Source organism: Gorilla gorilla, chromosome 13 (genome assembly GCF_029281585.2).
Source record: "Gorilla gorilla gorilla isolate KB3781 chromosome 13, NHGRI_mGorGor1-v2.1_pri, whole genome shotgun sequence".
Lineage (NCBI taxonomy): Eukaryota > Metazoa > Chordata > Mammalia > Primates > Hominidae > Gorilla > Gorilla gorilla.
This window is the reverse complement of record NC_073237.2, coordinates 43,567,949-43,580,849: the sequence shown is the minus strand read 5'-3', so window position 1 is coordinate 43,580,849 and position 12,901 is coordinate 43,567,949. Positions and strand designations below refer to the sequence as shown.

The 12,901-nt window shown below is 37.2% G+C and overlaps 1 protein-coding gene across 4 annotated transcripts in view; it reads left to right on the top strand.

The window, feature by feature from the left end:
• Positions 1 to 12,901, top strand: part of FOCAD (focadhesin) — a 312,606-nt gene that overhangs the window by 186,477 nt on the left and 113,228 nt on the right. For all 4 annotated transcript variants that reach the window (XM_019034046.4, XM_063696326.1, XM_055351762.2 and 1 more), the window contains 2 exons: positions 2,487 to 2,613; positions 9,671 to 9,856. In XM_019034046.4, the coding sequence (XP_018889591.3) occupies positions 2,487 to 2,613; positions 9,671 to 9,856 (313 nt within the window). The remainder of the gene's footprint in view (positions 1 to 2,486; positions 2,614 to 9,670; positions 9,857 to 12,901) is intronic.

Genomic DNA, 12,901 nt, shown 5'->3' with positions numbered 1-12,901 from the left:
ACACAGTTACGTGAATATGAAATTAGACAATTTAAGATTGATGGGTTGGTCAGTTTGCTTTATCCGCAATCTGGTAACTCTTTCTTTAGTGGCTCTTAAAAATATTGATGACCCAGGTGCAGTGACTCGTATTAAGTAATTAGGTTGACTGCACAGAAGGACAGGATAGGAGGATAGGATAAAAGTTGTACAGAAATGATCATATCCCTTTTATACTAAATAATTCTGGAAGCATTTGGTCATTTGACATAGTTTGCACAGCACTTTAAGGTTCCTCTGGTGGTGGCAGTGACTTTTCCCCGACTCCCCACCCGCCTTACTCTTTTCATTCTACTCCCCTCCTCTTCCCCTCCCCCTCCTCTTCTTCTGCATGCCTACATACCTTCCTCCCTCCCTCTCTCCCTCCCTAGCTCCTTCCTTCCTTCCTTTCTTTTCTCTTTTCTTTTCTTTCTTGCTTGCTTGCTTTATTGACATATGATTCATATACTGTACAACTTACCCTTTAAAGTATGCAATTTAGTGGTTTTAGTATATTGAAACAATTGTGCAACTAATCACAGAGCAACCACAATCTAATTTTAGAACATTTTCCCCCCTAAAAGAAACTCTCTCAGCAGTCAGTCTCCATTACTCCATTCCCTCTCCAAGACCTAAGCAACCACTAATCTGCTTTCTGCCTCTGTAAGTTTGCTTATTCTGGACCTTTCCTATAAATGGAAGCATACAGGATGTGGTCTTTTGTGACGGGCTTTCTTCACTTATCATAGTGTTTTCAAGATTCTTTCATGTGTAGCATGTATTTGTACTTTATTCCTTTTTGTGGCTCGATAATATTTCATGGTATGGATTTATACTATATTTTGTTTATATATTCCATCAATTGATGAACGTTTGGGCTGCATGAATGTTTTGAGGCTATTATAAATAATAATCCTATGAACATTTGTATGCAAGCTTTTGCATGATCATATATTTTCATTTCTCTTGGTTATATACCTAGGAGTGAAACTCCTAGGCCATGTAGTAACTCTATTTTTCTGTTTTCCCACATTACTATGATGTGTAAAATGTCAGGAAGCAAGGCAGAAGAACTCAGAACCAACTTCTTTCTCAGGACTTTTTAGGCCACTAGGATTGTTTAGAATCTTTAAGACAACTCTCAATGAGAGTAAACCTGGAAGACTGTGAGTATGCACACAGACTAGACACTTGAAAAACCCTCCTGGTCAGAATCAAAAGGTTCGCGAACATGCCAGAGTTTCTCTGATATGCAGTGATTTCCACAGACGCTTTCATACCCTATCTAGAGTATACCTGATAGTTATCTCTGTAAGTATGGCTGATTCTGCCCTCTGAGAATTAGGTACTTAATACTGAATCTGAATTAAATCTTGTCTTGGACAGTGCTCGGGTAGTCAGGTTGCTTTCACTTCTCCTTCACTAGTGAAGAGAACACTAGTTATGGTTGAAAGGCTTCATTGGAGTTGAGATTATTTTAAGAGAAGCATTTCTTTTCTGTTTCTTCTACCCCCCTGCAAGAATCCTGAATCAGTGCACTCCCTAAATGGAACAGTGCTTTGGGGACCTATGAAGAAGGCAGTCTGCAGGAATTGTTAATTATTTCTAAAAATAACTCTGGGATACAGGCTAATGGTAATGACTGGATTCTGGCACTTTATGGTTATAGAAACCACTTTTATATATTTTGATTTCCTCCCCTAATGCTTAATTATCTCCATGTGGACATTATGATAGAGTGTCATTGAAGGTATTAAAAATGTAATTAATTGCTTAACAGTTATATCTTGTGAAAACAATGTGGAAATCTTTTTACATTTTTAATTTTTGGTTCAAACAAACCTGACTAATCAAAGAGCAGCCACACAAATCTTCAAAATGCAAATTAGACACAATAATGTACAGCTAACAATTACAGATTTTAGTGTTTTTGTATTCCACAGCAACAAACTGCCAAGTCTTAAAAAAAAAGTCAACTAAAGCATTCTGTTGTTCCCTGAGCTCTACTGTATATTCTACTGGAAGATTTTAAGCTCTGTCATGGACGTATGACTAGAATCACAAATTTTTTAAAAAGTGTTCAGACAAGGCAAATATCTAACTATGAGCTATAGAATTTAAATATATTGAGTATGTCAGTGTTTGCATTTTATTTTTGGATGGTATAGAATTTTATTAGTTTTCTATAATAATCATTGCTTATACTGGCTTACAGTGATTTACTGTATTAACATTAGCTTTTTATACAGATCTGAGATTGTATCTAGTAAGATGACTAGAGTCATGACCATTTAGTTAATCTAGAAAATGAATAGATTTTAAAAAAATTAATTTCAATGGTCTTTTATGTTATAGAGTGATGGAGTCTAACAAAATTTTAAAATCTTGTCACAAAAAAGGATACAGAAAAGATTTTGCATAATGTTTTATTATTATCCTCTCTATGATCTTTTCACTTATCATTTCAGATAAGACCAGAAATTCCCATTCCTGAAGAATTAGATGACGATGAAGATGATGAGGATGTGGATCTTTCAGTTCCTGGCTCTTGCTATCTCAAACTGTTGTCACTCACTCCCCCTTTGGTTTTACCAGGTGACTCCTATTTGGTAGTAGAGAAGCTAGCATTTTTTAGTGGTTCGATTTGTCTGATTGTATTCTTTTGTGATAGGTACATACTATAGTTTAACCTTATGTGCTTATTTTTTAACCAGAATGTTAAATGTACCCATCTGTTCTATCGAAACAGCTTGAGGTAGTATGGTGTTTCAATCATATGAAAAAATGTTACATCTGAGTAGGATTGAACAAGAAAACTAGTGTAAACAATTGTGTTCACAGATAATTAAAATTCATTTAAAAGGCTAAATGTATTCCACAAGATGAATTTGCACTGGTACTCTAGGTCATTGATTTAAATAATACTTCTTTCTTACATAAGCCAAGTGAAAAGATCATTAGACTATTCAGAGATTTACTGGGTAGTTTCATTATTATACATTTATTCTTTCTATAGAGTTATGCCAAAGATGTTACTGATATTTATTTCAGAGCTATAAATTAATGCTTTTAAAAGATGGATCAAATTGTATGGTCATTCAGCTTTGATGTAAAGCTTATAGGGCCTTTATCTTTTAAAAAGTAGGCTGGGTATGATGGCTCACGCCTGTAATCCCAACACTTTGGGAGGCTGAGAGAGGCAGATTGCTTGAGGTCAGGAGTTAAATACAAAATTAGCCTGGTGTGGTGGTGCATGCTGTAGTTCCAGCTATTTGGGTGGCTGAGGCACAAGAATCACTTGAAGCTGGGAGGTGGAGGTTGCAGGGAGCTGGGATCATGCCACTGCATTCCAGCCTAGGTGACAGCCTAGGTGACAGCGTAGGTGTCTCAAAAAAAAAAAGAGTATTCTAATGCTTATATGTGGTAATTATTCTATAGGTATATTGTGTTTAGAAGTACTCACTTGCCCCTATTACTATATGCCCTACCCAAGAAATGGTAGACGATACCATTTGAAAAATATGTTTGATTGTGGACTGTGATTAGGAACTTACATTATTTTATTTTGAATGTTATTTTCTGATCATTAAAAAGTTATTTACAAATTCCTCAAGTGATTTATTGTGATTAAGTAGCTTTTCAGTATTAGACAACATCTTGCTTAGTTTTGTTACAATTCTACTTTGAATGTTCATGGATGTAAAACTTTAATTTCTGGAAATGGAGTTCAATGAAAACAAGAAATGTCATTTTATCTTCTCAGTCATAACCATACTAGCCTGTAATGTTGGAAGTTTTTTCCTCTGGTTTCATCCCACATGGAAATTCCTGTGAAATTCAGCCAAATATATACTATTTATTTCTAGACAAAGCTCCTTTTACAGTTCCCTGCCTCCTTTTATTAGGGAAAACTGAATGGCCAAGTTAGACAAAGAGTTCGCCTTTTCTCTTCTCCTGATATCTAGAAAGAAGCCTCAAAGACTTGTTCACTCTTCCTCTCTTCTGTTCTTCCCCACTTCCTACCTCTTAGCTTTTCAGAGTCTAAGACCTCCCTGAAGTTAACATGAGTCCAAGGAAGGAAAAAGCCTTCAGTTATCCAAAGTTCTTTCTTTAACCTGAAATAACCTAGAGTCAGAAGTCCTTTGGGGCTTTTTAAATGATTTTTTTTTCACTTGTACATGTATCCCCCATCACAGTCTCTGGTGTTAGAAAGAGAAGTGGGGGAATATTTGTTGCCAAGGGGTGCTGTTGTTTGTCCTCTCAGTACAGAATGTGCAGTGCTATGATGGCTATTACCTGGCTCTTCTACATTGTTTGTCCTTGGTGGTTCTCAGTGCCTTCGATTGAGAAAGAAGGGGAAGAGTTGAGATCGACAACTGTATTTGTTTGAGAAAATTTAGTAATTTGAGTGAGGTGGGTGATCTAGATGCTATGTTGGCAAACTGTCACCATGGACATTTTTTCGTTGATTATTAGAGAAGTATAAAAAGTGTCCCTTTGATTATTACAGAACTAGAAAAAGAACCAGGAAAAAGGCACCAGCCTTAGGAATATATACCCTAAAATGCACAGGATGAATGATATATATTAGTCACCAAATGCTACAGACAGAAAAGTGGGTTGTGCTGAATTTAAGTGAATCCTGCCCCTTTCTCCTTTTAATTCCTTTCAAATGAACACAAAAGCAGCTGTAAAGTGAATCCAGGAATTTGCGTTATTTAAATAGAGATGTTACTGCTATTGATTATTAAAAAATAGTTTGAAATAATTTTACTCTTCCAAGAAGTTGCAAAAACAGTTTAGAGAGTTCTGTGTACCTTTTTTGACCTGGTGCTCTTGTTGATAACATCTCACATAACCATAGTATGATATTAAAACCAGAAAATTGACATTGGCACAATATTACTAACTTAAACTATAGACCGATTTGAATTTTATAGGGTTTTTTCCTCCAGTATATAAACTTAAGGGATTAGCTATTTCTTTCCCCGTCAAGTGTCCTTGAGGGGTTTGGGCCATCACCCTGAAAGACCAAATCCCGAACAGCATAATTGTAATTGCCGAAATTCTGGAAGATTAAAATATCTGAAGTCTAAAATCCTGAAAATCACAATTCTGAAATCTCAAAAATGTAATTCTAGAAAAATAATAAAATGTTCTTTAAAAGATGTATATTTACATTTTAAAAGGCAATTTACTTGAGAAACATAAAAACACAGCAGAGCACTTCATAGATCACTTTACACAATAAAATAGGCAAAGTAATGTACATATTTTTGCAGTCATAAACAGGTATACTAACAACAGCCACAATCTAACAATTATGAGCAGATGAACTGTATTCATAAACAAATAGCCCTCAAAACAATATGTATAAATGCTTTTCACTATGACTGGTGGTTGTGGGCTCCCAGGTTTGTAACTGCAGTCACCGGAAATACTCTGATGCACAACTGAAGTCTTTTGACAAAATCAGTCGAAAACCTCGAGCTCGAGACCAGCCTGGCCAACATGGTGAAACCCTGCCTCTACCAAAAATACAAAAATTAGCCGGGCATGGTGGCAGACACCTGTAATTCCAGCTACTTGGGAGGCTGAGACAAGAGAATCGCTTGAACCTGGGGCAGAGGTTGCAGTGAGCCGAGATTGCACCACTGCACTCCAGTCTGGGCAACAGAGAGACTCCATCTCAAGAAACAAACAAACAAACAAAAACCCCAATGGGTTACCACTCTTTATGCAGTCACTCAGAGAATTGAGATCTCGAGATATTTTATGTTTCACAAATGCAGATATACAAAAATGACATCTCTACTTAGGAAGTTTCAACATTTTTACATACATATACAATACTTACACACAAAGTCAGTGTTGTGATAATGCACTTTTGTGGAGTCATATTTGTAAAAAAAATGCATATAACCAATTAGAACTCTTTAGAAGTCTTTATACAATTTGTACTTCCAGTATCAGAAAAGATGCAAAAACGAAATACATAGCATAGCAAATTGGCACTATGTGTGAAGGGGCGGAAGTTGTACATGATTAAATAATTTGGCAGGGGAGATTTCTTGTGTTTTTTGCCTGCGTTTTCATTTCTGTGATCTTCAAAATGTGAACTGTACTTGTATTTGGAGAGTGGTTGTGGTCTAGAAATTTGGTGAGTATATATTCTCCATCTGAAAGTCTGGTTATTGCTCAGCCATTGGAAATAAGCAATTTTCTGCTTTTGCAGCATCAATAATAATTAACTTTCAAACTTCTTTCACCATTAAGTAGCCTTGTACACATAACTTATCACAACCCCTTTTTGTGAGAGAACAATTTCTCATATCTCTTCCACTCTGTTGTAAGGAATATAGTAAGAAGGAATGGTATTTGACTTCTCCAATACCAAATCTATTTTAGTCACATTTCTTCTGAAAGACAGAATCAATAGGACATGTATATAGATATATGAGAGGGGACTGATTAGGATAATTGGCTTACATGATGACAGTAGCTAAGTTGTGTGACAGACTATCTGCAAGCTGGAGACTGGGATTCTGGTAGTGTGGCTCCATTCAAGTCTGAAGGCTTCAGAACCTGGGAAGTGGGTGGTGTAACTCTCAATCTGAGGCCAAAAGCCTCAGGACCCAGGGGGCTGCTGGTGAAAGTCCTGTAGTTTAAAGGCTGTTGAGCCTGGAGTTCTGATGTCCAAAAGCAGCAGCAGAAGCCTGTCCCAGCTCTCACAGAGAGTTCACCTTCTGTATTTGTTCTCTCTGGGTCTCTGGACAATCGGATGGTGCCCATCAACATTGAGGGCAGATCTCCCCCGTACACTACTCAGACTCACATACTAATCTCCTCTGGAAATACCCTCACAACCCCCAACCCCAAATAATGCTTTACCAGGTTTCTAGGTATTCCTTAAGCCAGCCACGTTGACACTTAAATTCACAAGTTCACCCCTCGTCAACTGGCACCCATACACATCTCCTTAACTTCCAAATAAAGATAGTAACAAGGTAATAGTTCTGCCTAACAGATGCAACTATCCTGTGTACAACTGAAAATGCACTAATTCCCTTCCCAGGATTAGGCTTTCAGGATTTCAACATTTGGGATTTTAACCTTTTGGGATTGTGATTTTGGGGATTTTAGATGTTAGGAAGTTTAGACTTAAGGGATTTTGATCTTCCAGAATTTCAGCATTTGGGATTATGGTGTGTGGGACTGTGTCTTTTGGGATTATTATTAGCACTAGTTTTTTATATTTATTCCAAATAGTTACCTGTATCAATTGTTTTTTCTTTTTTATTGCTGGCTGGCATTCCATTGTGTGAATGTAACACAGTTTGTTGATCCATTCAGCTGTTGAGGACATTTGGGTTGTTTTGAGAATTTATATCTGACACTTTGTGTCCTACGAATTTTCAGCTTCTTTTTAAATTCCCATCTGGTCATTGGTAAGAAAGAGATTGGGGAAAGCTCAAAAGCAACGGGAAAAATTCTAGTTGCTAACTTAGTATTTACGGGAAGATGAAGCTCTATACATCAACTACACTTAGCCTCCTGGCATCTTATCCTCATTTAAATTAATCCCTGGGCTGGTGTTAGGTAAACATCTGTAGTTCACTGTAGAGCTTGGTAAGTAGAAAACTTCCATTGCTGGGTTAGTCTATGTGCAGATATGTTCTTGCCCCTTGACATGTTTCACCTTTTGCCAGAATAGGATCCTTCTGAGAAAGGATGAAATTACTTTCTTTCATCATAGTGCCTCTACCCTCACAAACAGTTGATTCATAGCTGCATTCTGTAAAGTCTATAATTATACCCACTTTGAAGCAGTCCCTGTGTATGTGTATGCAGAAATTGGGGTACATGGCCTGCAATCGGATATTACTCATCTGTTTTGTGTAAATGATGTATTGATCACTGTTATGACAAGAAAGGGTGGGGGATACATTCAGATTGAGTAATTGGAGAGAGTTTAATAAAGAATCTATTTACAGTTGTGTTGTCAAGGTTAAGAGAAACTCACAAGAGATGGTAAACCGTCTCAGAGTGCTTAATGTCTCTGGCCTACAGAGATAACGGGAGGAAGAAGAAAGAGTATCTGTATTATAAATAGGGGTGCCTAAGGGGAGTCAAGACTTTCAGAAGAGGAATGCAGGCAACCTGTAGCAATCCTGCAAGAAGCCCTGTGTCTGGGGAATACATCTCCTGACTTCACTGTTTTCACCCTTTGATGTCCTGCCAGTGACTCCAATGGTTGAAACCAACCAGAAGCCAGAGGACATGGGAGCCTGTTAATGCCTTTCTTTAAAGACTGTTTTTCCAGAGCACAGAGCAGGGTTGAGAAGGATAGAGGATAGATAAGAAGGAGTAAATGGAAAACGTCACATATTGGTGTTTTTGAGCTTTGAATGGAGAATCTTGATTGCATCTAGGAGGGTCCTGTCAGAAATGGGTATATAATAGATGGTCCAGTGAGCTCTTGCTGCCTTTAATTTAATCATAGTCATTTAAAGGAGACTTTTAGATAGATCTCTTCAGAATGAAATTCCAGTTAGGTGGACCCTTGCTTTTTGTTTCTGTAAGAGCCACATGCAGTGGTTTTCTTTTTTCATTTTCCACTACATATGATTTGTTTAGCTTTAATGTTTTTTGTTTTTTTGTTTGTTTCTGTATTGGGCAACCTCTAGTGGTCCTTAGGAAAATCACATTTGAATATGAACCTATAGTCTTATCAAATATTTTGTTTATACATCCTGTTGTCTTCTGACATCATATTTCTGTGTTATTATATAGTAAGTAAAATGTCAAATGATAAAGATCTTGGGCTTAATTAGAAAGAACACAAGCAAAGATAGTGGACAAATACCTCATTTTAAAATAATTGTCCTAATATTGCTAAGTATAGATAGTTATGAAAGAGGTTTTTCTGAAAACACTTAAATGATAAGAAGGAGCCATTCTCATGAAAATGTGGGACTGATATGTTCCAGGTGGAAGGGATAGCAAATGCAGTGTCACTGACTTAAATATCAACTTTGTGTTTTTGAGGAATGGAAAGAGGCCATATGTAAGTGTGACTTCAACATAGCAAGGAGGTAGGGTATTAGACATTAACTCTGAGGGGGAGTCAGGGCTAGATTATAAAAGGTCTTGATCATGGTCAGAAGTTGTGATTTTATTTTATGCACAGTGAAAAGCAGCTGGAAGGTGTTAGGGACAGGAATGACAAAATTCTGGCCTCTGGGCAGAGGAAGGTTTATAGAGGGTGGTCAAGAGGAAAAGAATTCAGTAAACTAGTTTTTACATTAGTTTGTATGAGGAGGACAAAAGATAATAAGTAGATAAATAGCAGTGAAAAATGGAGAGAAATTGATGGATTTGGGGTAGATTTTGAAGGTGGAATCAGAAGGACTTGCTAATGGATTACACGTAATAAGTGAGGTAAAGAGAGGAATTAAGCTTGAGCAACTTGGTGCCATGTTCTAATTTGGAGGAAGACTAAGAAAGGGATAGATATCAAGAGGTCTCTTTTTACCATGTAAGGTTTGGCCAGAAATGTAGCTTAGTTGTTTGTATATGAGTTAAGAACGCATGTTTCTCTTCTAGCTTATTGTATTTACTCTACTTTTGGTCTCCTTTTATCCTCTTTTAGCTTTGGAGGAATTTTTTACATCACTTGTGAAGCAAGAAATGGTGAATATGCCTCGTGGGATATATCACTCTGCATTAAAAGGAGGTGCCCGCTCAGACCAAGGAAAGACTGTAGCAGGAATCCCCAATTTTATATTGAAAATGTATGAAACAAACAAGCAACCAGGACTGAAACCTGGCCTTGCAGGTAAGGGTAGTACATAGTATCAAAAATACAGGTTTTTCATGTAATGATTTAACTTCCACTTCCAAGTAGGATATAATGGGCCATGGCAGGGTGTTGCTGCTGCTACTAACATCTGGATAAATTATAAAATAATTGCATTTTAAAAGACATCGCAGAACTGTGGAAGCAAAGACAAATAGATGGATTTAAGTTTCAGAGTCAGCATAACATTTTAGAACTGTTTTTTCCCCACCTTGGGGGATACCAACTCAGCCCAGAGGCATGGCCTGTTGGAAGAAAGAGAAACTAGAGGAGCTTTTAGTGATTGCCTGGGACTAGGGCGACAAATTAGAGATTTTTCTCATAGGACATTTGCTGAATTTTGAATTTGCACCAAGAGCTAAAGAGCTAGGCTGAAAGCTTCTGAAAGGCAAAGTGAAATCCCTTTTAGTCTTCTGATGCTTAGGAAACAAAGACGAGCTAGGAGAATGGGCTTGAAAAAACAGCATGCAAGAGGTAAAAGCCCAAGAGAGAATGGTGAATTGATACTGAAGATCTGCAACTGCTCTCACCTGGGTGAACTTACTAATTCTGGCCACAGCTGGAATCTGAGCATTCAGCCTCAACTTTAGTGAGAAGCTGGTGAGGAGGTGGAGAAACCAACAGACATCTTGGCAATCATGTGGAGCGAGAGTGACACAACTCAGAACTTGAGTGACCTTGAGCACAAGGCCAATTTCTCTCTTAAGTTATTTGCGACATTTTGAAGCTTTATGGGATGGAAAGCTAAAGAGCTAAGCTGAAAATTTCTGAGAGCAGACCTAAATCTCTCATAATTTTTTCAGATTGAGGAGTCAAAGACTCATTAGACTGCCAATTAGTGGGGGGTGTTGTGGGGAGATATACCCTGGCAAAGGAGTGAACCAGAGCTGGACTCAAATTACAAAAGTTATAATCAATCCTAACCCAGATCAATTCCTGATTAGGTTGAGGTAATCAGTCCTTCACCCAGTCTGCCTAACAGAGGAGAGAGGAAAACTACTCTTTGATTGACAATAACACCATTTAGTACTTCTGTGGTTCTTTCATATACTGCACTAGACACAGGACAAAGGAAGAAGCTGGAAATGAAGGGAATGATTCATGGAGATAAAGAAGTCACTCTGTTTGGAAAATATCAATTCTAATTGGCCTACATGAAATAACATACTTTCAAAATATATGACAAAAATGAGTAGAACTAAAAGAGGAAATAGACAAACCCACAATAATAATGGAAACTTTAAAATATCTTTTTCAGTAGCTGGCAGAGCAGGGAGACAAGAAAATCTATAAGATCACAAAATATCTGAACAATCTATGAACAAACTACTGTATAGACATGTAGAACATTGTACCTTGTAGTGATAGAATTTATATATCTTTTAACTGTACATGGAAAATTTACCAAAATGACCATACGCTGGACCACAAACTTCAATAAATTTCAAGATATTGAAGTCACTTAGAGTTTGTCCTCTGATGACAATGGGATTAAGCTAGAAATAAATAACAAAAATGATTACCATGATATCTCCAGTTGGCTGAAAATTGAACAGTATACTTATAAGTAATGGATGGATCAGAGAAAAGAATCAAAATGGAAATGAGAAGATAGTTTGAAGTGAATGATAATGAAGATAAGCCATATAACAACCTGTAGGTTGCAGCTAAAATAGTATTTTTAAACACTGTTTCCCCTCTAGGGAAATTCACACTTTCAATGTATATTTTAGAAAAGAAAGGAAAATAATCAGTATTTAAACTTCCAACTCAAGAAGCTTGGAAAAGAACAGCAAATCAAACTTAAGGATAAGGGAAGAAATAATAAAGATAATAAAACTCAGTGCAATAAAAAACATAAATAAGCTGGAGGTTCAGCTGAGAGCTTAACTGACCATTGTGGAAAGGGCAGGGAGAAGAGGGAGAGTGAGTGTATGTGAATACAGGAATGAGGGAAAGCTTGTCCACTTTTGAGTATAAACTAAAGGGACCCATGTTATCATGTGTTCATGAAGATTAATATGTGCAAGTATTTCTCTTTAATTGAAATTTTTAAAAAACTTAATAGAATCTCTAGAACTAAACAGTTCACAAAGTCAAGACTTGCAGATTTGTTCATTTATTTATACTTATTTACTCATAAGTAAATTGTAAATAATATTTTACATGTGATCTTAACTAAAAAGCTATGAGTCAATAAGTAATATACTATATTATATTATGTTTATATTTTTGAGACAGAGTTTCTCTTGGTTGCCCAGGCTGGGGTACAGTGGCACAATCTCAGTTCACTGCAACCTCCACCTGCTAGTTCAAGTGGTTCTCCTGCTTCAGCCTCCCGAGTAGCTGGGATTTCAGGTGTTCGCCACCATGCCTGGCTAATTTTTGCGTTTTTAGTAGAGATGGGGTTTCACCATGTTGACCTGGCTGGTCTCAAACTCCTGACCTCAAGTGATCTGCCTACCTTGGCCTCCCAAAATGCTGGGATTACAGGTGTGAGCCACCGTGCCTGTCCCAATAGTATTTTAAATATTAGCTTTTTAAATCTCTTGTGTTTTTTTATTCCTTATATATAAATGGTCAAAAATCATAATTTGCTTAACAAATTAGCTTTTATTTATAAATATCTCTATCCAGATTGATTATCAGTTACTGAGAATCTAATTAGTAAAGTTTTTCCATAAGAAATGTCTTTGTAAGCTGGGCGCGGTGGCTCACACCTGTAATCCCAGCACTTTGGGAGGATGAGGCAGGCGGATCATGAGGTCAGCAGTTAGAGACCAGCCTGGCCAATATGGTGAAACCCTGTCTCCACTAAACTTAAAAAATTAGCCGGGCATGGTGGCACACGCTTGTAGTCCCAGCTACTCAGGAGGCTGAGGCAGAAGAATCCCTTGAACCCAGGTGGCGGAGGTTGCAGTGAGCTGAGATTGCACCACTGCACTCCAGCCTGGGCAACAGAGTGAGATTCTGTCTTAAAAAAATAAAAATAAAAGTAAAATAAAGTCTATATAATTTTTTTTT